General features: G+C 52.2%; 9 protein-coding genes across 9 annotated transcripts; 4 read left to right on the plus strand and 5 right to left on the minus strand.

Annotated features, from left to right (window-relative positions):
• Positions 1-692: 692 nt before the first annotated feature.
• BDW74DRAFT_33108 (tyrosinase family protein) lies at positions 693-2,178 on the plus strand. Its single transcript, XM_073732539.1, has 4 exons — positions 693-915; positions 967-1,120; positions 1,184-1,269; positions 1,324-2,178. The coding sequence occupies exons 1-4, from the start codon at positions 809-811 to the stop codon at positions 1,997-1,999; spliced, it is 1,023 nt and encodes a 340-aa protein (XP_073582950.1). The 5' UTR covers positions 693-808; the 3' UTR covers positions 2,000-2,178.
• Positions 2,179-5,377: 3,199 nt separating this feature from the next.
• Positions 5,378-6,682, minus strand: BDW74DRAFT_185835 (DUF3632 domain-containing protein; the record flags this gene model as incomplete). The annotated part of the gene is made up of 1 exon (XM_073731132.1): positions 5,378-6,682. One exon carries the CDS (start codon positions 6,680-6,682, stop codon positions 5,846-5,848), a length of 837 nt encoding a protein of 278 aa, XP_073582951.1. The 3' UTR covers positions 5,378-5,845.
• Positions 6,683-7,032: 350 nt separating this feature from the next.
• Positions 7,033-9,155, minus strand: BDW74DRAFT_179313 (uncharacterized protein; the record flags this gene model as incomplete). Its single annotated transcript, XM_073729440.1, has 14 exons — positions 7,033-7,324; positions 7,387-7,478; positions 7,527-7,647; positions 7,698-7,788; positions 7,847-7,954; positions 8,006-8,057; positions 8,111-8,164; positions 8,221-8,380; positions 8,430-8,500; positions 8,546-8,599; positions 8,649-8,730; positions 8,778-8,857; positions 8,911-8,988; positions 9,033-9,155. The coding sequence occupies 14 exons, from the start codon at positions 9,153-9,155 to the stop codon at positions 7,033-7,035; spliced, it is 1,458 nt and encodes a 485-aa protein (XP_073582952.1).
• Positions 9,156-10,221: 1,066 nt separating this feature from the next.
• On the minus strand, positions 10,222-12,604 carry BDW74DRAFT_155322 (uncharacterized protein). The gene is made up of 3 exons (XM_073724810.1): positions 12,067-12,604; positions 10,954-12,018; positions 10,222-10,901 (listed from the first exon to the last, which is right to left on the minus strand). Exons 1-3 carry the CDS (start codon positions 12,118-12,120, stop codon positions 10,320-10,322), a joined length of 1,701 nt encoding a protein of 566 aa, XP_073582953.1. The 5' UTR covers positions 12,121-12,604; the 3' UTR covers positions 10,222-10,319.
• A 429-nt stretch (positions 12,605-13,033) lies between these two features.
• Positions 13,034-16,813, plus strand: BDW74DRAFT_185842 (glycoside hydrolase family 18 protein; the record flags this gene model as incomplete). The annotated part of the gene is made up of 6 exons (XM_073731133.1): positions 13,034-13,180; positions 13,234-13,510; positions 13,571-13,734; positions 13,787-13,950; positions 14,004-15,076; positions 15,109-16,813. 6 exons carry the CDS (start codon positions 13,034-13,036, stop codon positions 16,647-16,649), a joined length of 3,366 nt encoding a protein of 1,121 aa, XP_073582954.1. The 3' UTR covers positions 16,650-16,813.
• An 856-nt stretch (positions 16,814-17,669) lies between these two features.
• On the minus strand, positions 17,670-19,044 carry BDW74DRAFT_155327 (uncharacterized protein). Its single transcript, XM_073724811.1, has one exon. It carries the CDS (start codon positions 18,829-18,831, stop codon positions 17,758-17,760), a length of 1,074 nt encoding a protein of 357 aa, XP_073582955.1. The 5' UTR covers positions 18,832-19,044; the 3' UTR covers positions 17,670-17,757.
• Positions 19,045-19,640: 596 nt separating this feature from the next.
• On the plus strand, positions 19,641-21,858 carry BDW74DRAFT_155329 (putative MFS transporter). Its single transcript, XM_073724812.1, has 11 exons — positions 19,641-19,822; positions 19,882-20,037; positions 20,089-20,263; positions 20,310-20,403; positions 20,449-20,534; positions 20,580-20,707; positions 20,752-20,878; positions 20,924-21,020; positions 21,066-21,335; positions 21,387-21,471; positions 21,520-21,858. Exons 1-11 carry the CDS (start codon positions 19,701-19,703, stop codon positions 21,635-21,637), a joined length of 1,458 nt encoding a protein of 485 aa, XP_073582956.1. The 5' UTR covers positions 19,641-19,700; the 3' UTR covers positions 21,638-21,858.
• A 260-nt stretch (positions 21,859-22,118) lies between these two features.
• BDW74DRAFT_179318 (putative MFS transporter) lies at positions 22,119-23,589 on the plus strand (the record flags this gene model as incomplete). The annotated part of the gene is made up of 3 exons (XM_073729441.1): positions 22,119-22,519; positions 22,570-23,028; positions 23,076-23,589. The coding sequence occupies 3 exons, from the start codon at positions 22,119-22,121 to the stop codon at positions 23,587-23,589; spliced, it is 1,374 nt and encodes a 457-aa protein (XP_073582957.1).
• Positions 23,590-23,666: 77 nt separating this feature from the next.
• BDW74DRAFT_33397 (3-oxoacid CoA-transferase) lies at positions 23,667-25,957 on the minus strand. Its single transcript, XM_073732540.1, has 9 exons — positions 25,502-25,957; positions 25,160-25,444; positions 24,928-25,114; positions 24,575-24,876; positions 24,451-24,530; positions 24,372-24,403; positions 24,204-24,321; positions 23,930-24,151; positions 23,667-23,878 (listed from the first exon to the last, which is right to left on the minus strand). Exons 1-9 carry the CDS (start codon positions 25,785-25,787, stop codon positions 23,744-23,746), a joined length of 1,647 nt encoding a protein of 548 aa, XP_073582958.1. The 5' UTR covers positions 25,788-25,957; the 3' UTR covers positions 23,667-23,743.
• Between the last annotated feature and the right edge of the window lie 20 nt (positions 25,958-25,977).

Here is a 25,977-nt window from a genome sequence, read left to right on the forward strand (position 1 = left end):
AAAGCGCTGAAGACTGGGCAGAAACTACTACGTACGTCTGAGATGGTTTCTCACCAATAACGAAGCCTAGCGAAGCCCACTGGGCCAATGCCGAAGTATCAGCCAGGATCGATTCGAAGCTTCAGTGTTAAACCTGCGACCGTTCTAGGAGTGATTTGGAATAAATATACTGCAAACATCCATATGGCTTGACTTAAAGCGATTGGAGACTGTGTTGAGTGCTCTTGCCTTGGCATTCGTGGCCTTTAGCCAATTCTTGCCAGTCCCACGCTGGCACTGCTCTTTCCATAGTCGCGATTAGCCGGCGGCCAGAAACCCTGTCGCTGTCGATCATTCTGTTGGAGACGAAGGTTCAGGAATTGATAGGACTTGGAGAATGTCATCAAACCATGCAATTCTGGCCAAAGTCAATGAAGTCCAACGAGCGGTGTATCGGGACGACCAAACCTCAGGATGGGGCCGGTGATGCCGAGCCACGACAGACAAATGAGGCATTTGAAGAGGATATTATTCCAGCCCCTTGCACTCTACGGGTGGGTCTCGTATGCAGAGGCGTGCACCCCAGGCGGGCCTGACAGGGATTACCCTCCCGCGTCCCACCGAGCCCACGCCGGTGCAACGCTAGACAAGGCTAACGGAGACGGCGGTTTTGGCACATTCTGGCACTGGAGCCAGCGTTAGGGCTTCCAGACTCCTGCCGAACAAGCCATAGCCGGGCGGCCCGACTATTGTTTTCAAAAGGCTGCAGTTTCCCCTACAACATTAAGGAATTCTAGGCCGTGGCTCGTGTTTCAGACAAACTTTCAAGATGCGTCTTGCCAAGCTCCTCTCCTCTTTGGCGCTGCTGAATCTTGCCTCCGGTTCTCCCCATGGACGCCGCGCAACGTGCAGCAACCCTCCTGTGCGCAAAGAATGGTGAGCTCGTGGATGAAACTAGGGCGTCGATCTCTGCTAACATCTGGTTAGGAGACAGTTGACCGTCGAAGAGAAGGCCGAGTACATTGATGCCGTCCAGTGCTTGACCACTCTGGAGGCCAAATCTGGGCTGAACGGTACTGTCAATCGTTTTGACGATTTCCAGGCGGTTCACTCCGATCAGACTCCATATATCCACTTCGTGGTAAGGCCTCTACAGGATTATCTTGTCCTGTGCCGATCGCGCTGATCATTGTTCGTTTCTCAGGGTCACTTCTTGCTCTGGCATCGGTACTTTGTGGCCTCATACGAGAAGTCACTGCGCGAGGAATGTGGATACACCGGTGCCCAGCCGTGAGTTCTGGGTCTTATTCGCAATATACCGGGCAAAATGCTTACTCTCATCAGCTATTGGAACTGGTCGCAAGATGCCTCCACTAACCTTTCATCAACCGCCATCTACGAAACCGAGATCTTCGATCCAGACACCGGCTTCGGCGGAAACGGTGCCTGGGTCGAGATCACCGACCCAGCCGACAACCCCTTCAACCTCACCGGCCGTACCGGCGGAGGCTGCGTCCAAAACGGCCCCTTCACCTCCGACAAGTTCCAGCTCCACCACGCCGGCGGCGGCTGCCTGCAGCGCGACTACATCCCCTGGATCATGAACAGCTTCGCGGCACAGAGCCTCGTCGACCATGTCCAAAGCCAGCCCGACTACACGACCTTCGCGCGCGCCCTCGAGAACATCCCCCAATTCACCGAGCCCAATATCCACGGCAGCGGACACTTCGGTGTCGGTGGTGTTCTCGGGACGTTGGGGAACCAGTACGAGAGCCCCGGCGATCCTCTCTTCTACCTCCACCACGGCAACCTCGATCGCATTCTCTGGGAGTGGCAGCAGCAGGACCTTCCGGCCCGCCTTCATGAGGTTGGTGGGCCGGTTGAGCCGATGGATTACAGTGGGAAGAATGTCACGCTTGACTTCACGGTCAATATTGGTCGGCTTGCGGGAAATGCGACTCTTGAGACGTTGCTGAATACTGAGGGTGACGTCCTCTGTTATACTTATGATACTGCATGAGAGTGGTGGCCGTTGTCTCTGCTTGTTTTCCGCTGTATAGGCCTGCTTAGATATATGCATAGATAGGCTCGGGTGCTAGCGAATGTATAATAGATATGCCATGTCTTGAAGCCCGATAGTAGACATATCGCTTTCCTAATCGCATTTAGGGATACCATCCATGCACTCTTCCAAATTTGCTTTATCATCTTCCATTCTTATAGAGCCTTCTACCGTCTTTGTCCTCAATTATGATAGAGGTTCAAGTTTGCTTCTGGACCTTCCTAGTTGACTAGTAATGTCATATGGAGATTATGAATAGACACCACGTACTGGTTGATTGACTGCATTTTCACTGCTTTAACTTCAATACATTCAAGTCCAAGGGGCTGTTATGAGCATGTCTTCACCGTTTCACAACTAGCTGCTAGTTTGGATGCACTGTTCCAGCAGACTCCATGATCAACCACACCCAGCCTGGCTAACCCTAATTGCGAGAACGTAGAACACCATGTATGTCAAGTCCATATATGGTTAAGTTTCTAAGGTATCTTGCCGGGTAGAAAACTGCATCCCTAATCTCCGTCAAAATGGGATTACTGCTGTTCAAGTGGCATTGCCTGCCTCTGTGAATGGGCCTGTGGCTTGTGCTGTATCTCGCGACAGTACCACGACAGTACGACTACATAATCCGCCAGCTAAGGGGCTCAAGATAAAGGACAACGCGCGTTCGCGCCCCTCCTTCTTTTCTACGATTGCATCTTCTTGATTGTCTCTGCTCCTGGTCAAAATAGTCCACTGCAAATCCCATCAGCAACTGCGTTCCAGCATCCTTTTTTCTCCTGCCAATTCTATCTGTATATCAGTGCATTCTTGTTGCGTTCAATATCGTCTGCGGGTTTCTGCCGCATTTCCCCAGAATAGTCGTGATGTCAGACCCGAAACACACGCTCAACCCCATGGCCCTTGCATTCGAGCCTGGTCAAGCTATCAACACCGCCAGCGCTGGCCAAGAGCCTCGTGAGTCGCAGCGGTCGGTACCGGCTGGAGATGCTATTAGTGCAAGCTCCCAGGTATGCTTGACGAGCCTGTACCGGGTATAGGTCGTTTCCTTTGGCCGAGTGTGGCCTTACGTTGAGCAGGTACTAACCGGACGCATCTATAGGACACGGGTGCTCTCATTCCCTCTGCGTCCACCACCCCGGTCGAAGAAGCCGAAGCCGGCCTTGAGTACGCTAGAGGTCCAACGCCACAATGGATACAGTTCCTGGTAAAGACTGGTGGTAGGGAAGCGCAATTGAGGCCATCGACGGCCTTACTCCGGGACGATAAGGCGGGAGTCAAGTTCACCATTATTGACAGACCCGTCGCGGCAAAGTTGCGCTTTCTCACAGACGTCGGCCAGAAATCTAATCCCACCTGTCTGGATTTCAACCTTCACGTCCCCAGCGATCCTCAAGCACCACAGTGTATCCTGGGCTTTGATATGACTGAGCGGTACGATGGAAGCAACGACGGCCTGTGTGCCATTGATGTCGAGCTCCAGACAACCGGTGAGATTTCTTATCGCCTCTATAGAGATCCTGGTTTCGACGAGAACCCCGGCTTCCTCGCTGTGTGGGAGCATATGCGCTCCCTGACCAAGACCGCCTCTTCCGTCCTCCGGGCTGTGCACTTCCGCATTAACGTCGATAGTAGCAAGGTTCATGAGTACGGCGCCCTTCTTTGCGCCCTCCGCGACCTCAAGAAGTCCCTCCCGGGGACCTCTGCTTGGGCCCCTTGTTGCTCACTTGGAGGGTTTGGTTACCCGCTGGTCAGTACACAGAATCTCCATACAGAGGTGGAGAAACGCTGGGGCCAGAGAATTGTGCCGTTTGATGCGCAAAACCATTTCTACGACTCGGACCACTATCTGACGGGTCATAGCTTGTGGGACGACAGTCGAATTTGAACAGTGGTCATTGCAGCTCAAACCGACCCAAGGTCTTTTGGTAAGCATCCGTATAAAGAGGATGGTCTCTTCCAAGGCCGCGGTCGTTGCTCGAGTCGGCATGGTTCAAGGCATCGATAAGTTTGGGTTATAACCCAAAACCCTAAAAACCCTCCGTTGATGAGACATTCAAGGTACAGGTCACTGAATATTCAACTCCCTTCCTGGACAGATGCATGAGTAGCGATTTATCGTGTCAAGGCTTGATATCTTTCCCGACATATGATTCAATTATGAAGCGACAGTTGGAAACTTGGGAACTTTCGGGGAGCTCAAGCATAGTCGAGCAAACTGGTCTAGATGGGGCCCGCTGCTGTTGAACCATGAGCCGACTACCCTACCGGATGTCGACCTGCTGAATGCGGTAGAGGAGTCGACAATATCAAACCAAAACCAACCTTTTACAGCGGCTCTCCGGGGGGGGGGTGGGGGGGGGAACGAGGCTGAGGACAAGGCTTTTGATTCACTCCGTTTTGCTAAAGGCGGATGCCTGCTTATAGAAGGTGGCGCTAGACGAAAGACACTTCTGGTCGCGCTGGCTCTCTTCTTCGCTGCATGCGACTTCAACGTCTTCCTCGTTGGCGAAACCAGAGCGGTGGTAGACAAATTGCGTAGAGAGCGCCGCAGCCTTCTTGAACAACTTCATGCTGTCCACCAGGCCCCGGTGCTCTGGGTCCCAGTATGCATCTACAGGAACCACAAGGCGAGGTGTGATACAGCTGATATCACAGCAAAGGAGAAGAGGGCAATCGTCATTGCCGACAGGGACTCTGAAACTCTCGAGGCTTCCGCTTCAATTTCGCTTTGCGTCTCCCAATGTAGTTGGGACCATTCGAGGCGCTGAGCCAACAATACGACTTGCGAGAGGGTCGGACAGCAACGAGTTTGGGAAACAGCTGGGCAAGTCGCTGTATGGCCGGCTTCGTGCGGGCGGGCACCCTTGTATTGTACTTCCTTGACCTGTTATTTATATGATCAAATAATCTTAGAACAATACATCCAAATTGTACTCACTATTCTTCTGTTCTGGCATCGGTCCACACTCGTATCCCTCCCTAGGCCCCGGAAAGCATGAACCGAACGGCCTTTCCTGGCTGCATCAAGCAGATCCCGCCTTCCAACGTCGTAAAGCAGAAGTCCATCGTGTCCGATGATTGCTCAGTTATAGACTATAGATGAATATGGATGATGGTGAAGGCGAAAAGGGAGGTGAGATGGGTGGAAGAAAGGATGCGTGACGTGACAGCCCGCAGGCACAGAAGGTGCGGACAGTCCACAGTCCCAACTTCTTCCCCTCGCAACTAACTCACTCTCTGGAATATTCTCAAGCTTCCCGAGCTCATATGTTGGCTATTAGCCTTAGTAATCAACGGTCGATGCTTTGGATGCTCAAGATTAGTCTATATATTTGACAAACGCATATAGAAATCGGTCTCGCGATGTTCCCGCACAATCCTTTCATCCTCTAAAACCAACACAAACCACGCTTCGCTCATGGAGATAGAGCCTCCCAGACGCATGCCTGCACAAAGAGTGTTACTAGCGGTGGATCTTGTCGCTTGAAGACTCAGGCGATGGCACGACTGCCATAGCAACACACTTCTATTCTTCAAGCTTCCGATCCTCGTTGACGGCCGCGAGTCTAAAGACGAAGGACGCAACAACCCGCCGAGGGGCCGAGTTATCTAAACCGTTTCTGGTACAAACGGAGGGGCGGGGTTTTCGAAGACGCTTGCGCTCGACGGAGTGGTAATGCACCTTGAGGATGAAGGTAACAAGAAGGCCATGTGCAATAGTGACTGTCTCAGGCCGTTGTATTGAATGAGACAAGCTAACTTTCTGGATTAGGTAGGTGCATCAAACATTTTGCCTTGACTCTACTCAACATGACCAGCCTCAATCTCCATCATCATGATCTCGGCCTCCTCAGCAATCCTCCTCGTCTCGATAGGCTCTCCCTTCATCCCTTTGGCCTGCGCGAACCTCTCCCGCCAAAACCGCCATCTCTCTTTACTGAACCCCGGCTCTCCCTCCCTCCACAACGACCCACCCCTCGCTCGACCTCCATTCGCCTCCCTAGTCTCATAAACCCCCTCCCACTCATACATTTGCACTCCCAGCACCTCAATCCACACCGCCGCAGCAGGGATCCACGCCTCCAGCAGCTCGCCGGGCCGTCGATACATCAGGTGGAACTCGAGGGCTTCGCGGAGTGTATGGATCGCATATACCGCGTACTTCAGGAAGACTGGCTCATCTATGGTGACGAGGAGCGCGAAGAATCGATTCTTGTTGAGCTCTCGGCTGATGGCTCCTTCCTTTTCACTCGGTGTGCAGTCGGGCGGGAGAACGGAGGCGTACAGGTCCCACCACTCAGCTACAGAGCTGCTGAGCATCGGGAGGTCTTTCCAGACTTGCTGGCCATGTACCCTCAGAGGTTCAGGCTGGTTTGTTTCCTGGGGCGTATTGGTTACTGCGTCCGGGAGCTCGGAGAGATCGATGAGGACGTCGACGAGGTGATCATGGTGCTCTGGGTGCTGTAAGACCGTGTCTAGGAAGAATTCCCAAAAAGTACGGAGTTGTGTCTCGCGCGGTACGTTGGACGCCAGGGTGATTGAGGCGAGCTCCTCGGCGGCTTTCGGAGAGAATATTATGTTGGAATAGAGGACCTCGAGAGTCGAGCGGTATGCGGCTTTGGCTTCGTCGGTGGCCATCTTGTTAGGAAGCTGGATTGTTGTGCAAGGCTGGGCTGGGGGGTTGTGCTTATATACTTGATCCTGCAGGACTGACGTAACCGGCATTGGCGAGCGAATCGTGTAGAGGCGGCCGCTGCTGGTTTGCCATTGGCTTATGACCGCGGTTATTTCTTGTCGAACGCAGAGTAAAAGTAATCTGATTGATCTGGCTGTCTCAATAGTAGCTTCGAGAAATCTAGCGTGATAAAAGAGAACAGTCGAGAGCGATTGAGGACGCGGCTCTCTCGGCAGCCCTAGTCAAGAGGACACACATCACCCAGGAGTTTATACCAAGATATCAACCGTGCTCCCATACACTCACTGACAACTCAGTTCTCCTCCTCACCTCCCCTCTGCGCCGCCTTCCTTTTCATCTGCCCCTCCCTCCTGAACCCAAGATGGATACCAACAAACATTAACAACGCGACAACCGCAAATCCAAGATACAGCTTTGCCCCAATGCGCCAATGCGGCGCCTCCGAGGCTGGAAAAGCCGCAATGGGAACAAAGGCATTCAGCGCGTACGATATGATCGTGCCGCTGGCGAAGAGGATCGTGCGTGCTTCGGGCTCGCTTTGCAGGTGCGTTGAGGCCCAGGAGCAGAGGAGCATTAGGGAGACGCTATACGTGTATATGTATCAGTCAGCGTATATAGTGAGGTTGGATCGGATGGGTAGTCTTACGCTCCCACGTAGTTCAGGTAGTATCCAGCCATATGCAGGGCCTGGTTTGAGGGCTGGATTACGAGGATGATGAGGGAGGCGATGTTGATTGCCTGCATGGTTAGTCTGGATTGCTTGGTTCTGAAGCTGGGGAGACCCACAGAATGGAGAAGCAAGAATGGGAATCGCCCATATTGATCGCTGAGGCCGCTGAAGATGACTTCGGCGACGAGTTGGATGGCTTGGCCGACGATGGGGAGGTAGTTGAGCATGCCCACCGAACTGGTTCATGTTAACCAGGACACTGATGGCATAATTCTGCAAAGACTTACTATTTAGCAGTCCCGTTAGCGTTTGTGAGAGATTTCAACCACAGGTTGAAGTAGCTCGTTGGGGCCGTATTACTTCCAATGGGCCATGCGACTGACGCATATCCCGTCAGTACGCATATATTTCACTTTCTGGACAGGCTATAACTCACGGACAATCGCCCAGAAGAACCAAATCTTAAAAGTCCGCAAAAAGCTTCTAGGTGTGATTCCGGTTTGGGCCTTTCGGCCAACGCGTCTTCCTCGTGCTAGGGCAATTTCTATGATCATCAACGCAACACCAATATAGGTGGTAGAGCAAGATAAAATACCTATGTGCTTCGGCTTTAGATAGAATCTGGACAGCGGATTCGGACGCTCTGGCTGTCAGAGTATCAGCGCTGCGTTGTTGATAAGTGAATGAAGACATGGCATACATAACCTGGAAGGACAATGAATGCAAGCAGCGCAACGAATATGGTACAGACGCCCTGCATAGAGTCATTAATACCATACATAGTGTAGTTTCAGCATTGTAAAGGCTTACGTTGGTAATAAAAGCCCAGCGCCAACCCGCACGGCCCATGGACCCGTCCAGGTTCGTTGCTAGAGACCCTTGTATAGCGCCAGACATCATTGCGCCGACAGGCTGGGCGATGTTGTAAATGCTCATGCGCAGAGCCAGCTCGTGTGGTAGGTACCATTGACTAAAGCATTCATTAACTCTCTGTCCATCTCTATCTCGCTCTGACTGACCTAATGATAGTATAGTATCCCGGCCATGTCACACCCTCGAAGAACCCGATGAGGAAGCGGAGACCGTAGACCTGAATTATCAGCGACTGATTTAAGACCTTAGATATGTTTCTTACCTGCTTTTCATTTGTCACTGTCGACAAACAGCAAGTAAAGACACCCCAGAAGACCTATTATTGTTAGGATCGATGGATGCGAGGTCGACATCTGGCAACTTACTTCACAAGCCGGCAGCCATACAGATGGACCGATATATGAGACCAGAATGCAAGACGGAAACAGCATGACCATATACCCAATGCTATCAAGCCGTTAGTTTGAGACATCAAATTAAAATCACATACACACTTGAAATAGGTCGTAAAGTAGTTTAACTCATTGCCGTATAACTTCAGGTCATCTTGCATCCCGGAAACGTACGCATTGCTCTAAATAATGTTTAGCTCGACTCATTCCTGCGTGTATACGGGGCGGTCCATACAATATTGATCTGATCGAGGTACTTGAACACATATCCTAGGAACCCAATAGTCAGGAGTCCTAAATCGAGTCTCCATAGCTAAACTTGTCAGTCTGAGCCTAAGAAGAGGGGTTATCTCTTACAAACTCTCTTTCCTCTTTGGCGTCGACTCGGTCAACCTCATTGTCTAGTGATGCTCTGCGCACCGAACTATGAGCAGTTTTGTCAACAGGCCCAATATTTCTATGCGTAGCGCTAGCAGCCATTTTGACGCCGAACAATACAATCAAGATTGAACTGATAAGAGAGAGCTGGGCGGCAGCTATTTAAGACTCCCATTTGGAGACACTCTATGGCGTCAGCTGCAGCATACAAACGTGCTTGCCATGGCGTTATGATGCCATCCACTAGGATGTCACAACAGTAACTCCTAGCTTTCTTGTTGGGTGGCGCACAAATATGGAGGTCGTAAGTTGTAACTCCGGACATTTTGAAGAGTTGTTTGGTAACGGATATGCGTCGTTGTCCATAAGCCCCAGTTGACTTCATGCAAAAACAATTCTCCTGTCGTACTAGGCACGTTGCATATCATTCGGCAGATTGGAGACCATTGAGCTTGCTCTGATTGACGTTAGCTCAAACTGGGAGGAAGCAGACCTTGCCCGATCATACCATGTCAAGTTGAAAGGTTCTTGCCGACGTTGTCGTGTAATGTATGTGTTGGTGCCTGAGGCGTAGAGTCACCGGCAAATAATATCAGTTGTTTTCGCTGCGTGTCAATGGAGCACAAGGTCCAGCGATGTATAATTCCGCGGGCCTCAAGGGCTCGCCCGTCGGCGAATCAGAAAGCTGAGGACCTCTGTAACAACAAGAAAACGGCGCTTTTAAAACGTAAAATCCCTGATTCAGACTTTTAGGACATATAAACTGCAATTCGTGATGCTCGTTGCTTAAATGAGGGGATGTCAGGGTCTCGCTGAGATTTGGTATTTGGGTGTGGACATTCCTTGTTGCATAGACATGGAGTGTGTGATAGACTTCAGAGCCACCAACATAGAGATCTATAATCTTGTTAAAGTTATCCGTAAACTTCTCAATCCATCCAAGTGTTCAATACCCATCATAGAACTGAATTGACTCCCTTGCCAAGTCATCTAACAAGAATGCGGGATGTACGCCGCGCGACCCTGATCTAACTAGGGCAACCTGGGCTGACCCTAGCCCGTCCTACATGAATGTCATGCGGCGATCCCAGGTTTTGCGTCATATATATATATATATATATATATATATATTCAACTTTATATTTCTTCTACTATCTGATAAGATGCACTAGGAACTTGAAGCGCTCTAGATTATTCGGTGGGATGTGTAATCCAGCCCATCACTTGGAATTGCACACCAACTGCAGACTAGAGAGGATCATTCCTTCAGGATATATCAATTCCCAATCCCATCTGCTGTCTCAGTCTAGGCGAGTTCACCCCAGGCCAACCAATAGCTACACCACCGCCAGCAGACCCCGGCGCTTTAGTCTGCACAGGACCACTCCGAGCCCTCACAACGCCAGCGAGATCTCGGCCCCGCTCCAACCTCGCATCCAAAGTCCGACGGGAAGCCACCGCGGCAGCAGGAGTCGACGCAACGGTAAGCGCCCCATTTACACAATACGCGACATCAAGCAGGAGATTCGAGCAGTCATCCGCGACAGCGGGGTTCCAGGCTTGGAACTGCGCAAAAGTGATCCCGAACTGGTCTGTCACTTTGGCGCAGTAGTCGCCGGACTGGATGATGTACCACTCGTAGCACTCGGTTGTGGTGCCTGGTGGGGTGGAGGTTGGCGCCGGGATGACGGGCGATGTGGTTGTTGTGTTGAAGTCGCGCGTTGGCTGCACGCAGTAGCTGAAGCCTGAGAGGAGGTTGCTGCATGAGGAGTCGATCTGCGGGTTCATGGCTAAGAAGAGATCCAGGGACACTGTTTGGTTGAGGGCGACGATCTCGCAGTAGTCGCCCTTTGTTTTGTTAATGAGGAATTTTCACTGGGGGCTTTGAGACATGGCTTACTGGTTGTACCAAGTAATATTTTCCACATCTGGTCGTAGTTCCCTCCGCGACTGGCGACGATCTCGTGGCTGTCTCGGTGGCATAGAGGCCTGTCTGCGTGGCCGTGGCCCCGGGTACGGTGGTGAAATTTGCTATGCCACCTGGCGGGCCAACGCAGATGTTCTGGTCGACCAGGAGGTTCGTGCAGTATGGGTTGATTGTAGGGTTCCAGGCTACTATTTGCTGGTAGGAGACGTCTGGGAACTTGGCGGCAATATCGATACAGGTGTCGCCGCTCTGTACGACATAGTCGTCGCACTCTGGAGGCAGGCAAAGGGTTTGACCAAGTAGTAGGTTTGTACAATCCAAGCGCAGACTATTTAGGGTGATAAGGGATCCTGTTGAAACGTGGTTTGTCTGGGAGATATCGACACAGTTGTCGCCGCTGACGACCTCGTAAGTGCGGCTGCCGACGCAGGCAGCTGTGGCATAGCCTGAGGGCGCGTAGTTTCCTAGGCTTGTCACATTCGTCTCCAGCGTGGGTGTTGCAGTTGGGTATTCGAGGTTGCAGCGGGCCTGTATCTCGGCCCAGGCTTCTGACATTTCGACGTCGTAGTTGGAGTAAGGAGTTGACTGCTGGTGTTGGAAGAGATTGACGATGCACTCTAAACACAGTTGCTCTGTGTTATATCCTCCCAGCAGGTCTGTCGGATCGGCCGCGTCACCCAACGTTTGCTCAAGGAACTGAGTACAGTATTGGCCCGCAGTGGAGTCCTTGAGGCACATTTGCGTCTGCACAGAGGACACTGCGTCCACCCAATACGTGGCCGGGTAGCCAGCACGGGGCTGCGGATCGTTGGCACAAGCCTCTTGTACGCTTGACCGATAGGTGTCGAGAGCCGGTGGGCAAGCCTCTCGGCACAGTATGTCCATCATAGTTTCATTCTGCACCGTGTAGAATTGGCTGCTGCCGAGGAGATTGAGCAGCTCTTGCGGACACTCTGGGATGGAAACAGATAGGGCTAGATTGCATTGCGCTGATATGCCGGAGAAAAGAGTCTCGGTCTGGTTGATAAAGAAGAAGAACTGTTTCGATAGTTAGTGCATGTACTTGAATGTATGGCTGGGACTCACACTCTGGTCGGCAGCTAGGGCTAATGGCAAGAGCAAAGCGATGAAGGTCCACATGTTGTGTTCTTTGGAGAGCAAATCTGCTAGAAAATTCAAGCCCACGGGTAGGGCTTGGGTTATGAGAGTCGAATGAGACCGACCATTTGCTTTCCGTGCTCGAGGGAGTACAAATCTCCTTTCGGGATCTGGACAGTGTCCGAGAACTGCAACACCATGCAGCTTCTTATTGGCTGAATAGTGTAGCCTCTCCCTCTACTTGATGCTCTCCATAGTCACCCCAGTTACGGGCTTGCTATGTGCACCAATCAGTCTGCGCAACTCGACTCTCGATCAGACCCTGCTGCAAGTGACCAGCTCATTCGGAGATTACCCCGAGATTGTGTCCGTACCTGCTCTCTCTGTGCGCCTTTTAGTGTTTTGAGTCCTTGTCTGGGATAAGCATGCTGCCTGTTGATTGGGTTGAGGGTCGCGGCTTATGCATGTCATATCACATCACACAGCCCTATGCCCCGGTCCCTGCATGAAAAGAGGGGAAACCCTGGACCTTATCTAGAATGTCTCACTTCCGAATTATTCCCCTGTGTCAGATAGATCGGTCATTGTCGAGTTGCATGTGGTCAGACCTCGCTTCTCGCAATTTCACCATGCGGAATCGCCGTTTAGGGCTTCTCTCAGATTGGTGCCTGTTGAGAACCACAGGCATCAGAGGCAGCAAGTCCGCGGCACGTCTTGTGATAAAAACGCTTTACGCAATGCTACCTCAGCAGGGAGTACGATCCTTCATGCAGGTGTCTGTCAATGTGCTCCTGACAAGACCGGGGCTGGCGGGATTTCACGCAATGTTTCCCTTACTAGTCATGGTCAACGGTAAGCAACTAGAGAAGATGAGATGATAAACGAGGAGGTGGTTTATAAACCCAGGTGTACGGCCGATGGGCTATCCCATGTCAGACTACAGATCTTTACCATCATGTCGCTGTACTCTTACCACTTCAATATATGCATTCTTCTCGCAGCTCTCGTCTGCCTTGTCTCCCTCGCTAATGTAAACGCACAGCAAGATTACTCCTGCTCCCTCGACAGGCCATGTAAGCTAGGATGCTGTGGAAAGAACAATGTAAGTTGTTTCGAACCTCGGGAGAATAGCCAACAGTAACTCACGAGAAATAGGTCTGTGGCATGGGCCCCTCCTACTGCGCCCCGGAGAACTGCACCTCTACCTGCGACACAAAAAGCGAATGTGACCCGGGATGGGGCTCGCAGTGGAGTGAGAGATCAAATTGCCCGCTCAATGTCTGCTGCTCTGAGTATGGTTTTTGTGGCACGACCGAGGACTTCTGTGGTGATGAGAAAGTGACCAAGCCCAGCTGCCCGGGAGGCTCGAGCGCGGGAAAGAAGGTGATCGGGTATTATGAGGGGTGGTCGACGAGTAAAAAGTGCAATGGCCGTGAGTCGCTCTCTCTTTCTCTCTCGCTCCTCAGCCGTCTGCTAACTTCAATCTCCGCAGTCAACCCGGAAGACTTGCTGATAGGGGCGTATACGCATCTCAACTATGCATTTGCTTTTATCGATCCGGATAGCTATAAGATTGCGAACATGCAGGACTCGGACGAGGAATACATGCCGCGGCTGACCGCACTGAAGAACTATAACCCCAGTCTGGAGGTTTGGGTAGGTCAGAAACCCAAGGTCCCAAAGATAAGCATTAACAACCTGGTTGTAGATTGCCATAGGCGGCTGGAGTATGAACGACCCTGATCAGCCCACAAAGCGAACTTTTTCCGAGTTGGCAGCATCAACAGACCAACAAGATGTTTTCTTCGAGTCCTTCCTGTCGTTCATGGACAAGTATGGCTTTGACGGCGTGGACATTGACTGGGAGTACCCGTATGTTGCTATCCTTGTCGAGCAGAGGCATAACTGACAAGTATGCAGTGTAGCAGAGAGCGCTCCGGCGCTCCTGAAGACTTTGAGAATTTCGTCTCATTTCTGAAGAATCTCAAAGCTGTACTAGGCAACCGGGGACTTACGATCACTCTGCCCGCTTCCTTTTGGTATCTGCAGCACTTTGACATCAAGAACATGGAGCCCATTCTCGACTGGTTCAATATCATGAGCTATGACCTGCACGGCACATGGGATGGCACAAACCCCTACCTAGGGCCGTATATCAACTCGCATACTAACCTAACTGAGATTAACCTTGCCCTGGAGCTCCTCTGGCGTAACGACATTGACCCTAAGAAGGTCGTTATGGGAATGGGCTTCTATGGCCGCAGTTTCACCCTGTCGGATCCGGCATGCAACTCTCCGGGCTGTGGCTTCTCGGCTGGAGGCAATCCCGGCAAGTGCTCAGCGTCAGCTGGAAGCTTGATGTTTTCTGAGATTCAGGACATCATCGACGCGGGCGGCGCCAAGGTGGTCCATGATGAGAAAGCAGGCGTGCAGATGGTGACCTGGGACACGAACCAGTGGGTCTCATACGACGACGATGAGACCCTCAAAGCTAAGATGGATTACGCCAACGAGCTCTGTCTGGGCGGGGTGATGGTCTGGGCGGCCTCGACAGATGACCACAAGGGCACCGCCATCCGGGCCCTGGTCAAGGCAGCCGGGCGCACCGACCTGACGGTTCCAGTGCTCGCTGCACATGCAAATAACGACCCCAGTCAGTGCGTCTGGGGTGAGTGCAGCGCCGACTGTCCCTCGGGTTTGATTCCTGTCGAGGAATCTTCAAGCAATAAGAACCCTTTGGGAATCGAGCTAGGCTGTAACCAGGGAACACGCTACTTCTGCTGCCCCTCCAAGAGCCCGCCGACCTGCAAATGGAAAGGCAGTCCCAAGTTCTGTGGCCTGTTGGCAAAGAACCGCTGCAACGACGAGGAGATTGAGGTCTCGGCCAGCACTGACGGCTGTTGGACTGGCCACAAGTCGCTCTGCTGTACCAAGACAGAGTCAACAGACGTCCTCGACGCCTGTAAGTGGTTTGGCGCCGCCCCTATCTGCGCTGCCGGTGCCTTTTTCGGGTCTGCGTTGGGCCCCTAGGTGGCGCCCTTTCCTTCGAGTCCTATGGCTGCGGCGACGACAATCGCCTTCCCAACGAGCTCACCAAGGCTAAGCAGGGCCAAGGGGGACAGCAAAGCTGCAGCTATAACGGTGGATTCAAGAGCTTCTGCTGCGAAGATCCAACACCCTGGAAGGACTGCAAATGGCGTGCCGGAAACACGGCCTGGGTGCAGTGGGAGAACCTCCTCTTTGACTTCTCGACGGACTGTAAGACAGGCTGCGAGCCTGGCGAGACAACAGTTGCCACAGATGGTTGGGGATGTCGCTCCGGTACCTACTCGTACTTTTGCTGTGCGGATCCAAACCAGCCTGCGTCTCCTGAGCTGCCAGATATCAACCTCTGTTACGGTCCTAGTCATCTCGACAGTCTGACGAGCGAATTGGAGGAAGAGTCCAACCTGCCAAATGTCTACAACGAGGAAGACGAGTTCGATTACTCTTGCGGAACGGATGACTTGACCGCGCTCCTCAGGGGGAAACGGGACATATCCGTTTCCAACTCATCCCAATCCCAGCTAGTAGGAGGCTTAGAGGCTTCTTTCCTTCTAGGGGAACGCGATCTGTTCCCGCGTGGCGCCCGCGAAAGGGTCGCCATGGCTCTCTGTGGCCCCAACGGCCAAAGATCAAGTATATGGGTGCAGCAATATCCTGGCGCATCTAGCATACTCCTCACAACTGGCCGAGCCTGGACGGTCGCGAAACAAGGTCTGTGTGCCGCGGCGGGCATAACCAGTCTCAGCACGCTCGCTAGTGGTACCGACTGGGTGACCGAGCACGTCCTGGAGAAGCAAGAGTTTCGCAACGCGCTCGAATACATGGCCGCCGGTGAGACTCCCAACCACGTTGCGTTGACTGAGGGAGCCGTCCCTTTCACTCAGGTGTTTGGGCCACACGGCATCTTCCAACACAACTGGCCGACCACGACATACACGAGTCTGTCCTTCACGCATAACTGGGCAGGCAACATCAACGATTATTTTACGGGGCTCCTGGGTCGCACTAGCGATTCAGGCCTGTCAAATCGATTCATCGAGAACCTCCAGGTCTGCGACCGTGACTTCAACGTGTACAAGGAGTACATGGTCAAGGGGTGGGACTTTATTTCCCGAAACATGTGGGACAACTATAACCCGCAAGAGCGTGTAGGTATTCTTCTTGACGTAGTAGACATGCACAACTACCGCCGCGAGGACAGGGTGGTAGACGCGTTTCATTCGACGTTTGATAACATTGCAAAGCTGTTTGGCGATCTGACGACATATGCGGCGACGCAGGGTGTGAATTATGACTTTGAAAAATCCTGGAGGGAGATCATGCCGGCTTATCTGAATTGGCAGGTAGCAAAGGTGCGCCAGACCTTCGAAACGTATGTGGACGAGGGGATTCTGTTTTGGGCGGGCAGCGTGGCGCAGAATACCTACGCGCCTACAGTGATCACTCAAATGGGCAATCTGCTGAAAGATCTGAAAACAGATATCAACACGAATCTGGCGTTGAAGGTGGCGCAGATGACCGCTTAGGCATGAAGTGTTGGCTTTGTTATCTTGAGTCTTGACAGAGCTGTTAGCACTTGTGAGATCAATGGTGTGGCTTTCTCGGATTGTTGACTCTAGATTGTAAGGCGATTGACATCTTGTGCGGTTGCGATAGATATGGGAATGTATGAAGGCTCGCTCTGTGTCCTGTTGGCGTTTGCTACCAGCGTGGCATGTCCATTGTTATGCTTAACTTGTCGATGCTTCCCAAGAGTTTGATGAAAGACGCATGAAAGAGCCATCAACTGGACGCTCGAGGACCGAAGCGGCCAAGCACTCTGCATGCGAGCTCGTATTGCGGCAGCGTGTTGAGGTAAGTAGGGTTCTACCTAGATAATGAATGTGTCGGCCTGATTGAGGTTAACCAAGTCAACCTCCATCAACGGCCAAGGCTGATGGAATACCGTCACATCGAGAAACGAGCCGCTATTCAAATTGACTTACTCCTGCATGCCATTGCAAAGGTAGACAGCCACTGGAGCTCGCAACGTGTGATTGATCGTTGCATATCATAAGCATGGGGCTTGCAGAAGATTCGTAGGCGTTGGCCATGGTATGAGTTTGCTCGGGCCGCAATGGGAGCTTGACTGGTTGATGGCGAGGGAACATGAAGAGCTCGGAAGTACCACCAAGTTTGTCTCTGGGTGAGCTCCGTTTCGATGTCCGTCTCGTCATTTCCGATTTTAGAGTGAGCGCGCGCATTCGCGCCTAAGGGTTTCCGAGGGGCGGCTTCCCTCGTTGCTCTTTTCGTGGCATTGCATTCATTGCGCTATGAACATATGCGTCGAATCACGGTTTCGGATTTGACTCTCCGTGTGCTCTCATGGTAGAACGAGCGCACTTTTCTTAGGTAGCATGTAGCACTCAGTAGGCCAATACGTCAAGGGTGGTGGGGTTGTCAGAAGTATACCCAAAGGAGAGAACGAGATCTTGACCATACCGGCCGACAGCAGCAGATCCAAGCCACTAAGCAGGAGTATGGGGCTTTGATGGTCATTGAATCAATTCAGAGTTCTGCGAGGCATCCGGTAATAAAAATAGAGAGAAACGGGCCGATGAGCCAAGTTCAATGGGCAGAGAACAGTGATACAGATCATCCACTGCCAAACAACCTTCTCCTCTTCCTCATCCGATGTGGCGGCGGATGCATCGACCACCATACCGCATCCAAGCCATCTTCATCCTCACCAGCTCCCTCATGTTCTTCATCATCACGAGTGGACAATGCATGCTCTGTCACATCTGCTCCCTGCACATAGGTCGTCATCTTTTCCAGCGTCGTAATCTGCTCCTCAACCGCCGGCCAGAGCTCGCCCACCAGCACCTCCACGGCGACCCTAAAGACAGGTTTGAATGAATTCACCTCTCTGCGCCCAGCTGTCTCATTGACCTCTTTATCCTCCTCGACAGCACCCTGTTCGTCCTCTGCTGCAACAGCCAGCAAGAATGGCGCTCCGGATCGCCAACCGGGGCTTGTCGCTTCTGGCCGTTCTCCCGAGGTCGACAGAACCGAGACCACTGCCGACGGAGACACAACGAGAAAAATAGGTAGAGCAAGACCTTGCTGGACAGAACCAGGCTCTTGCGTTGAATGGTACCGGGCGCGTAGTCGCTCGACGAGGTCCGTGTCGCTTATGTCTTTTTCTTTTTCTAGATTTTCTAACCGAACCCACTGAATCTCAAACGTCTCGCGCGCGTCCTCGATCAGTTCAGCTGGCTGCCCTTGCTCCAAGGCTGCCCTGAACGGATTTTCAGCAAGTTCTCGCACTCTATTTTGAAACTCCTCGGCGCCCCCAGACTCCTCGGCAGCAGAAACAGCAGCATTGGTCCAAATACACACAAACCCCCAGCTCTTCCTCGAGTCCTTATATCTCTTTCTCCAAGTACCCAGCCAAGCTGGTGGCGGAGGTGCCGCTACAGCCTTCTTTTCTTTTTCAGCCCTCATTGCACGCAGTTGCTCCTGCCACATGATGCGTGCCAGCTCAGCGACGCCCTCTTCCCCCATCACATCGCGTAAGCCGGCTTGCATTTTTGCGCGTTCTTCTTCGGAGAGCGTCGCATTATCTGCGGGCGTGGCGCTGGCGAACCGCGCGAAATTCCAGCCAGGGGGCCAGTAGGAGCTTGAGGCGTCTGAATAGGCGGACAATGAGTCGCGCTTCGTTGCCATGGTCGGTTTGGTTTGTTTGGCTCTGGCTACGTTCAGATTATGTTGCGGTAGGCAGCACGCTGGGGCTTTGTGGAGATGGGGAACGTCAGTGCGGGGAAGGGAAAGGGAAAGGCGAACTCAGGGCACCTAGGCTCAGCAGATGCCAAGCGGCCAAGGAGAAGCGGCGCTTAGGTATCAGCAGGTGAATTGCCCTATCTCAAGATGCAAGCATTCGTGAGGTTACACCATGAGTTAGTGGTTTAGCCATTGTGCTCCCTTGCAACTTGTGAAGCGTTCAACAAACAATCTGGTCTAGCCGTCTAAAAAGCCCAATCGAATCGACGATCTTGTCGGAGCAAGCCGACCTGTCGCCAAGACGTCATCTGTTGGCCAAGATACCAATGTTGGGGCGTTGGGACTTGGGAGCTGGGGCTTGGAGCAGGCGCAGGGCAGGGCAGGGCAGGGCAAGGCTCTGGACACCTGAGCAGGAATCTGGACACTGTTGGTGGACGACCGCCCATCGGCCCCAGAAGTGAGTCCGGATTACTGATCGCTGGCTGACAATTGGGTTCCGGCGTGGCTGCTTCCCCGCCTGTCGCCCGCTTGGCTTTCTGGCAAGCAATCTGGGGTGGTCGCTTGGCTGGCCCTGAATGCGGGGTTGAAGCAAATCAAGCCTTGGAGGGCTGCACCTCTGGCTGTAACCAGTGTTGATCGGCGTCAGAAAAATGGCCGATCGGGCCCTGTACGACCTCTCCTTCGCGTGCTCAGCTGGCCGGTCGGCGGTTTATCTTCCCCCTTGCTTCTTCCCCTTCTCGTTTCTTACGTTGCAATTGTTCGTCGCGTTGTGCCTTTTTCTCTGCCTTCAACCACATATTCTCAAACCAGACACCATGGACCCTGAGAAATCTAGGGTAGAGATGGCCGATAATGTCAAGAAGCACTCGTTTAGCGTGAACAGCGATGCTGACGCTGAGAAGCTGGCCAGAAAGATCTTGTGGAAGCTTGATACCAGGTACCACCTACCTTTGCCCACCACTGGTTGATACACGACTAATATTACTTACTACACAGAATCCTACCTATCCTCGCACTTCTCTTCCTCTGCTCCTTCCTCGACCGAACGAACGTCGGTAACGCAAAGATCCTCGGTCTCGAAGAGGATCTCGGTATCACAAACCATCAGTACGACGTCGGCTTAACTATCTTCTATCTCTTCTATATTCTGAGGTACGCATATGCATTGAAGACTGTAAAGCACTTTGTTGTTGACGTTTGTAGTGAGGTTCCGAGCAACCTGATCATCAAGAAGGCGTCGCCAAAAATATGGCTTCCAGCGCTTACGGTAGTCTGGGGCATCTTCACCATGTGCCTCGGGTTTGTCCGCAACTTTGGCAGCTTTGCTGCCGTCCGTGCACTGTTGGGAATTGCTGAGGGGGGCTTGCTTCCCGGAATGGTTTGTCTGTGTAATCTGGTTCTTTCGGAAATGCTGACACTGCTAGGTACTCTATCTCTCCTCATTCTACAGACGAGGCGATCTGGCGCTCCGTATTGGTCTGTTCTATACCGCTGCCTCATTGTCTGGTGCTTTTGGTGGTGCGTTGATTCCCTCAAAGTAAAGGCCCTAGGTAACAGTGCTAGGACTCCTGGCTCGCGGGTTGGCGGAGATTGGCCCTCGAGGTGGCTTGGAAGGATGGCGCTGGATCATGATCATTGAGGGTATCTTGGTAGGTTTTTATTGAAACTTTCCGTTCATTGATTAACAATGCCAGACCTTCCTCTGCGGATGCCTCAGCTTCTTCGCCCTGCCCAATAGCATCGAGAGTGCGCCTTTCTTGACCGAAGAGGAACGCCGATTTGCGCGTGAGAGGATACAAATGGAGAATCCCCAGATTCAAGGGTATGTCTCTTATACTTGGTAGAGTCGTGTGCTAAGAACAGTAGGCTCGCAGCTGAGGAGGAGAGCCTGGCGTGGTCTGAAGTCCGTAGAGGGCTCCTGGAGCCTCAAATGTGGTTCTCGGCCACTGCCTACTTTGCTATCCTATCTGGGCTGTACTCGTTTGGTCTATTTGTACGTACCTTGTCCTTTGTGTGTTGCCGGTCACTGACGGCACAGCTACCAACCATTATCGAGGAAAGTGGCTTTGCCGACGATGCGAACCAAACGCAACTTTGGACGGTCATACCATACGCCGTTGCTGCTGTGCTAACAGGTATTTCTGTCCCCACTTCCGCTCTGCTCAGTCTAATTAGAATAGTCTTCGTTGCCTTGTTGTCCGATCGCGTCAGACTTAGAGGCGTCATCATGCTATTCTCCCTCCCACTCGCAATTGCCGGGTATGCTGCGATCGGCAATATCACGTCCCCGCAGGCAAAGTACGGCATGACCTTTCTCATGGCGACCGGGATGTATGCCAGTGTCCCATGTATTCTGGTTTGGAACTCAAACAACTCCGCGGGACACTATAAGCGAGCCACGACGTCGGGAATGCAGCTTGCAATCGCGAACTGCGGAGGGTTCGTTGCGAGTGAGTTCCGCAACTTGCTTCCAAATTGTATACATGCTGACATGCAGCTAGCATTTATCTACCCTAACAAGGATAAGCCGCAGTTCCACCGCGGTCACACGGTGGTCATGGGCTTGTTGGTGTTTGCTTGGTTTATGTACGTGCCATCCGCTTCAACTGCGTGGTGGGTCGCTAATGTGAGCAGGATCCTTCTTAACGTCTTGTACTGCGCCAAGGTGAACAGGGATAAGAGAAATGGCAAGTATGCCAAGTATGAAGGGTATAACGATGACCGCGACCCCAAGTTCATGATGGTGCTGTGATGGGTATATATATATATAGTGATTTGCCTTAGTCTATGTCTACGACTTGATGATTTGGATGGGGTATAGCTGGATCTTCGGCTACACTATTTCTAGTTATATAGAGGATGATTTTTAGGACATGATATGGTGTGGTGTCCATGGCGTTGTCGGCATTGACAAGCCTGTTTCATTCATTTCGTTCTTGCGCAATGGAGCAAGTACCTACTAACTCCGAGAAGCTCGGAGAAGACGAGATAATCGCAATCTCCGACAAGGCAGCCGTATTTATCCTGTATTCGATACATACCTAACACAAATAAGAGGCTAAATACGTATCAGGATACTGGTGATCTCCGACTCCGAGCATACAAAACTCTTGGCATTGGCTCATCTTTCTGCCTGTGCTCGCAATTCTCCAACTTCAATTCTCGACACTCAATGCTCTGCACATAGAAGTCAGTAGCTGGCGATTTTGACGTATATACAATTCTAAACCAACATGACTCATGACGAGTCCTCTCAGTCCTCTCCGTCCCTCCTCCACAGGACCCTCGAGGAGGTCGGCCTGCTCTCACTCTGGCACTCCCCGCGCGACACAAAGCTGCTGATCGCGCAACGCTTCGTCCGCCTCTTCGCCTACGGCGGCTCGACCCTGATTCTAGCTTCCTATCTCTCAGCTCTAAATATCGCCGATGACCGGATCGGTCTGTTCATGACCCTGACGCTGGTCGGCGATGTCGCTATCAGTTTTCTGCTCACGCTGTTTGCTGATGCCATGGGTCGCCGGACGGTCCTAGCGCTGGGCTCTGCGTTGATGGTTGGCTCCGGGGTTGTCTTTGCGCTGTGTGGGAATTACTGGGGGCTTCTAGCCGCCGCGGTGCTGGGGGTTATTAGTCCAAGGTAGTTATCACAACTCATGTACTTGTGTGATTCGTACTGATCAGCAGCAGTGGCAACGAGATTGGTCCGTTCAAGGCTGTCGAAGAGTCGACGCTGGCGCACCTCACGCCCAAGGAGTTCCTGCGTGATATCCTGCTCTGGTACTCGCTGGTCGGCACAGCCGGGACAGCGCTGGGCGTGATGGCCTGTGGGTGGGCCATTAACTTGCTAGAGACCAAGAGGGGGTGGGAGTATATTCCAGCGTGCCGGACGATCTTCTTTGCCTACGCTGCAATCGGTTTCCTCAAGTTTCTTCTCTCCGTGGCGCTGAGCAAGAAGGTGGAGGCGGAGGTCAAGACGAAGCAGCAGCGCAGCAGCGAGACGCAGCCCCTTCTAGGAGAACGGGCAGAGGGCGAGCCGGAGCGGAAATCTTTCCTCTCGTTCCTGGGCGACGGCGACCTTGTCTCGCTCGTCATCCGTCTTTTCATCCTCTTTGGTCTCGACTCGTTTGCGTCGGGTCTTGCTTCTCTGTATGTCACCGCCCCCTCGTAGGAGAAGGAAGAAGCTAACAAGCTAGATCCTGGATGACCTACTTCTTCAAACGCAAATTCTCCCTGCCGGAAGGAACCCTGGGCTCGATCTTCTTCACAACCTCCATCATCGCCGCAGTCAGCATGCTGCTCGCCTCCTCGATCGCAAAACGCATTGGCAATATCAAGACAATGGTGTTCACGCACCTTCCATCCGCCATCTGCCTTGCACTCATCCCGCTCTTCAACTTGCCGATCGCCCTGACGCTCCTGATTCTCCGCGCATGCTCCCAGAATATGGACGTTGCGCCGCGCTCTGCGTTTCTGGCGGCCGCGTTGCCGAGTGACAAGCGCACGGCTATTATGGGCGCTATCAATGTTGTCAAGACGAGTGCGCAAAGTGCGGGCCCGTTGATTACGGGCGTTCTTGCGAATAGGGGGTTCTTTGGGGCGAGTTTTACTCTTGCGGGTATTCTGAAATGTGTTTATGATGTGGGGATTTTGGTTAGTTTTTTGGGGTTGGAGAGGGGGAGGGAGAGGAGTGAACTGGATAGGGTTTAATTGCCCAAGTGCCGTGATTCAGGGTGATAATGATATATAATGGGTAGGATTGTGTCGTCGTCCACAGCAAGGACAAACTCTTTAGACAAAAAACAAAGTTGTACATATACTTCTATATAACAGGGTATAACTGGGCCAACATTAATCAACAGCCCTACTGCATGACCTCCAATGTTTTGGCAACATGGAAAGGAGCATCCGTCTTCTCCCTGACTTCATCAATATCTACACCAGGGGCGAGCTCAGTCAGGGTGAGCTCGCCTTTCTTCCGATTGACTTGGAACACACACTATTGTTGACCGTTAGTCAAGCCCATGTCACTCAATAATCGATTGCATACCAGCTCCGTGATAATCGTGCTAACACAGTTAGCTCCTGTCAGCGGGAGGGCGCATTTAGCAACAATCTTCGACGAGCCGTCTTTCGCGGTGTGGCTGGTTGCGACTACAATCTTGGTTTGATCGGGGTTAGAAATCAGATCCATGGCTCCGCCCATGCCCTTGAAGACCTTTCCTGGTATCATGTAATTAGCGAGGTCACCATTTGCGCTCACTTGGAGAGCCTAAATCCGAGTGTTAGCATTCGCCGCGCGAGAAGAATGGTGATTGACAGACCCCTAGAATTGAAACGTCGACGTGGCCACCCCGAATCATCCCGAAGGACTCAGTGCTGTCGAAGGTAGCGGCGCCAGGCACCAGGGTAACGGTCTCCTTGCCGGCGTTGATAATGTCACTATAGCATGTCAGTGAACAAACTCTTTTGAAACGATAAAAACCACATACGCATCGACTTCATCTTCTGTAGGATACGGTCCCTTCATTCGGTTAGCTTGCGTTCCATCGTTGCAGATTCCCGTCTTACCATGCCGAGGATTCCATTCTCAGACTGAATCCAGACCTTGGCACCCTTTGGCAACATTGAGGGCGCTAGAGTTGGGATTCCTGAACAGTTAGCAAAGGGTCTACATACTGAAAATGAGACGTACCAACTCCAAGGTTGACATAGTACCCTTGCTTGAGCTCCTTCGCTGCTCGCTTTGCAATTCGGTTCCTATGAATGATGGCTGGAGATTCACTTGACGCCGTTGAGTCAGCTTCTTCCGGTTGTCGAAGCTTCTTGGTTTCGATTCGCTTCTCGCTCGTCGAAGGAACGATCCTGTCCACGAAGATGCCAGGCAGATCAACATCATTGGGATCGATTGAACCGACAGGGACGATGTTCTCTGCTTCGACAATCGTGAGAGTCGCTGCTTTGGCCATGATAGGCCCGAATGCCTTGGTGGTGTAGCTAGAGAAGGTTGTCAGTGCCTGTTCAATCGGTAAACGAGTTTCACTTTACCGGAAGACGCAGTTTCCAGCCTCGTCTGCCTTCCAGGCTCGGAGGATAGCAACATCACCCGTAAGTGCAGTTTCCATCAAATATTTCTTTTTGTTGAATACTCTTGTTTCTCGGGGCTTGCCATGCTCCAATACATTGCCTGATGCATCAAGACGCACGGGAATCTTTCCATCTTGGAGAAAGGTGTCTATACAAGAGTTAGTTGAGTTGGGGTGTGTAGATGCCAACCTACGGGCTCCGGTAGCAGTATAGAACGCTGGAATCCCAGCCCCTCCCGCACGCAGGCGCTCTGCCAAGGTTCCTTGAGGGCACAGTTCAATGGCAATGTTCCCGGTAAGATATTTCTGCTCCAGCGCTTTATTATTCCCAAGATATGATATGATGAGTCGATCAACCTGGCCGGATTGCGTCAGGGTAGAGAGCCCGCCTTTGCCCGGGGCGCCGGCATTGTTCGAGACTGCTGTGATCGAGTGGACGCTTTCGGCTCCTCGGCGAGCAATTGCTGTAATGATAGTATCTACAAATAGTCAATACATTCATCTATCCAAATTCAACACTAGCGTGTCATAATCACCTGCTACTCCACAAAGACCAAAGCCGGAACTGAGGATGGTCGACCCGCTCTCGATGTCAGCTACTGCCTCGTCCGCAGTTTTGAATAATTTTGAAGCCGCTCGGTCGATTTTTGGAGCGCGAGTTGGCTTCTCAATGGACGCTTCAAGGGAGTAGTGTCTAGCGCGAGCTGGAGGCAGACTTGGTCGCCCGCTTGTTTTCTGGTATGTCCGAAAGCATCGTTGGGCCCGAGCAACGCTCGTCGCCTTCCGGGAGAGAGTCAGCGCTGAGATTCTGAGCGTCGCCATGTCCCTCAAAATGTTATTGAAAAACCAATAAAGAAACCTCAAGATTGCATGAGCAACTTGGGAGAAATCTCCGATGACATTTCGTTTTTAAGGTTCGGTTCTCGGGGCTACTTCTGGGGGCCGACGTGTGGGGTCTCGGCGGGGACCGAGATACCTACCGTTGGATACGTCGCTAATAATCAACATATCC

This window comes from Aspergillus multicolor (genome assembly GCF_047715735.1).
Source record: "Aspergillus multicolor strain CBS 133.54 unplaced genomic scaffold BDW74scaffold_16, whole genome shotgun sequence".
Lineage (NCBI taxonomy): Eukaryota > Fungi > Ascomycota > Eurotiomycetes > Eurotiales > Aspergillaceae > Aspergillus > Aspergillus multicolor.

What these genes read in the sequence shown, in the direction of transcription:
- BDW74DRAFT_33108 (XM_073732539.1), top strand. Translation starts at nt 809, where the DNA reads ATGCGTCTTGCCAAGCTCCTCTCCTCTTTGGCGCTGCTGAATCTTGCC. An exon ending in CCTCCTGTGCGCAAAGAATG is followed by an intron (nt 916 to 966) that starts GTGAGCTCGTGG and finishes ACATCTGGTTAG; the next exon opens with GAGACAGTTGACCGTCGAAG. An exon ending in CTCCATATATCCACTTCGTG is followed by an intron (nt 1,121 to 1,183) that starts GTAAGGCCTCTA and finishes TTCGTTTCTCAG; the next exon opens with GGTCACTTCTTGCTCTGGCA.
- BDW74DRAFT_155322 (XM_073724810.1), bottom strand. Translation starts at nt 12,120, where the DNA reads ATGTGGACCTTCATCGCTTTGCTCTTGCCATTAGCCCTAGCTGCCGAC. An exon ending in CCCTAGCTGCCGACCAGAGT is followed by an intron (nt 12,019 to 12,066) that starts GTGAGTCCCAGC and finishes CTATCGAAACAG; the next exon opens with TTCTTCTTCTTTATCAACCA. An exon ending in AATATTACTTGGTACAACCA is followed by an intron (nt 10,902 to 10,953) that starts GTAAGCCATGTC and finishes AACAAAACAAAG; the next exon opens with GGCGACTACTGCGAGATCGT.
- BDW74DRAFT_155327 (XM_073724811.1), bottom strand. Translation starts at nt 18,831, where the DNA reads ATGGCAACGAAGCGCGACTCATTGTCCGCCTATTCAGACGCCTCAAGC.
- BDW74DRAFT_33397 (XM_073732540.1), bottom strand. Translation starts at nt 25,787, where the DNA reads ATGGCGACGCTCAGAATCTCAGCGCTGACTCTCTCCCGGAAGGCGACG. An exon ending in CTATACTGCTACCGGAGCCC is followed by an intron (nt 25,115 to 25,159) that starts GTAGGTTGGCAT and finishes ACTCTTGTATAG; the next exon opens with ACACCTTTCTCCAAGATGGA. An exon ending in GCTGGAAACTGCGTCTTCCG is followed by an intron (nt 24,877 to 24,927) that starts GTAAAGTGAAAC and finishes AACCTTCTCTAG; the next exon opens with CTACACCACCAAGGCATTCG.
- BDW74DRAFT_155329 (XM_073724812.1), top strand. Translation starts at nt 19,701, where the DNA reads ATGGACCCTGAGAAATCTAGGGTAGAGATGGCCGATAATGTCAAGAAG. An exon ending in TATCTCTTCTATATTCTGAG is followed by an intron (nt 20,038 to 20,088) that starts GTACGCATATGC and finishes TGACGTTTGTAG; the next exon opens with TGAGGTTCCGAGCAACCTGA. An exon ending in GGGGCTTGCTTCCCGGAATG is followed by an intron (nt 20,264 to 20,309) that starts GTTTGTCTGTGT and finishes TGACACTGCTAG; the next exon opens with GTACTCTATCTCTCCTCATT.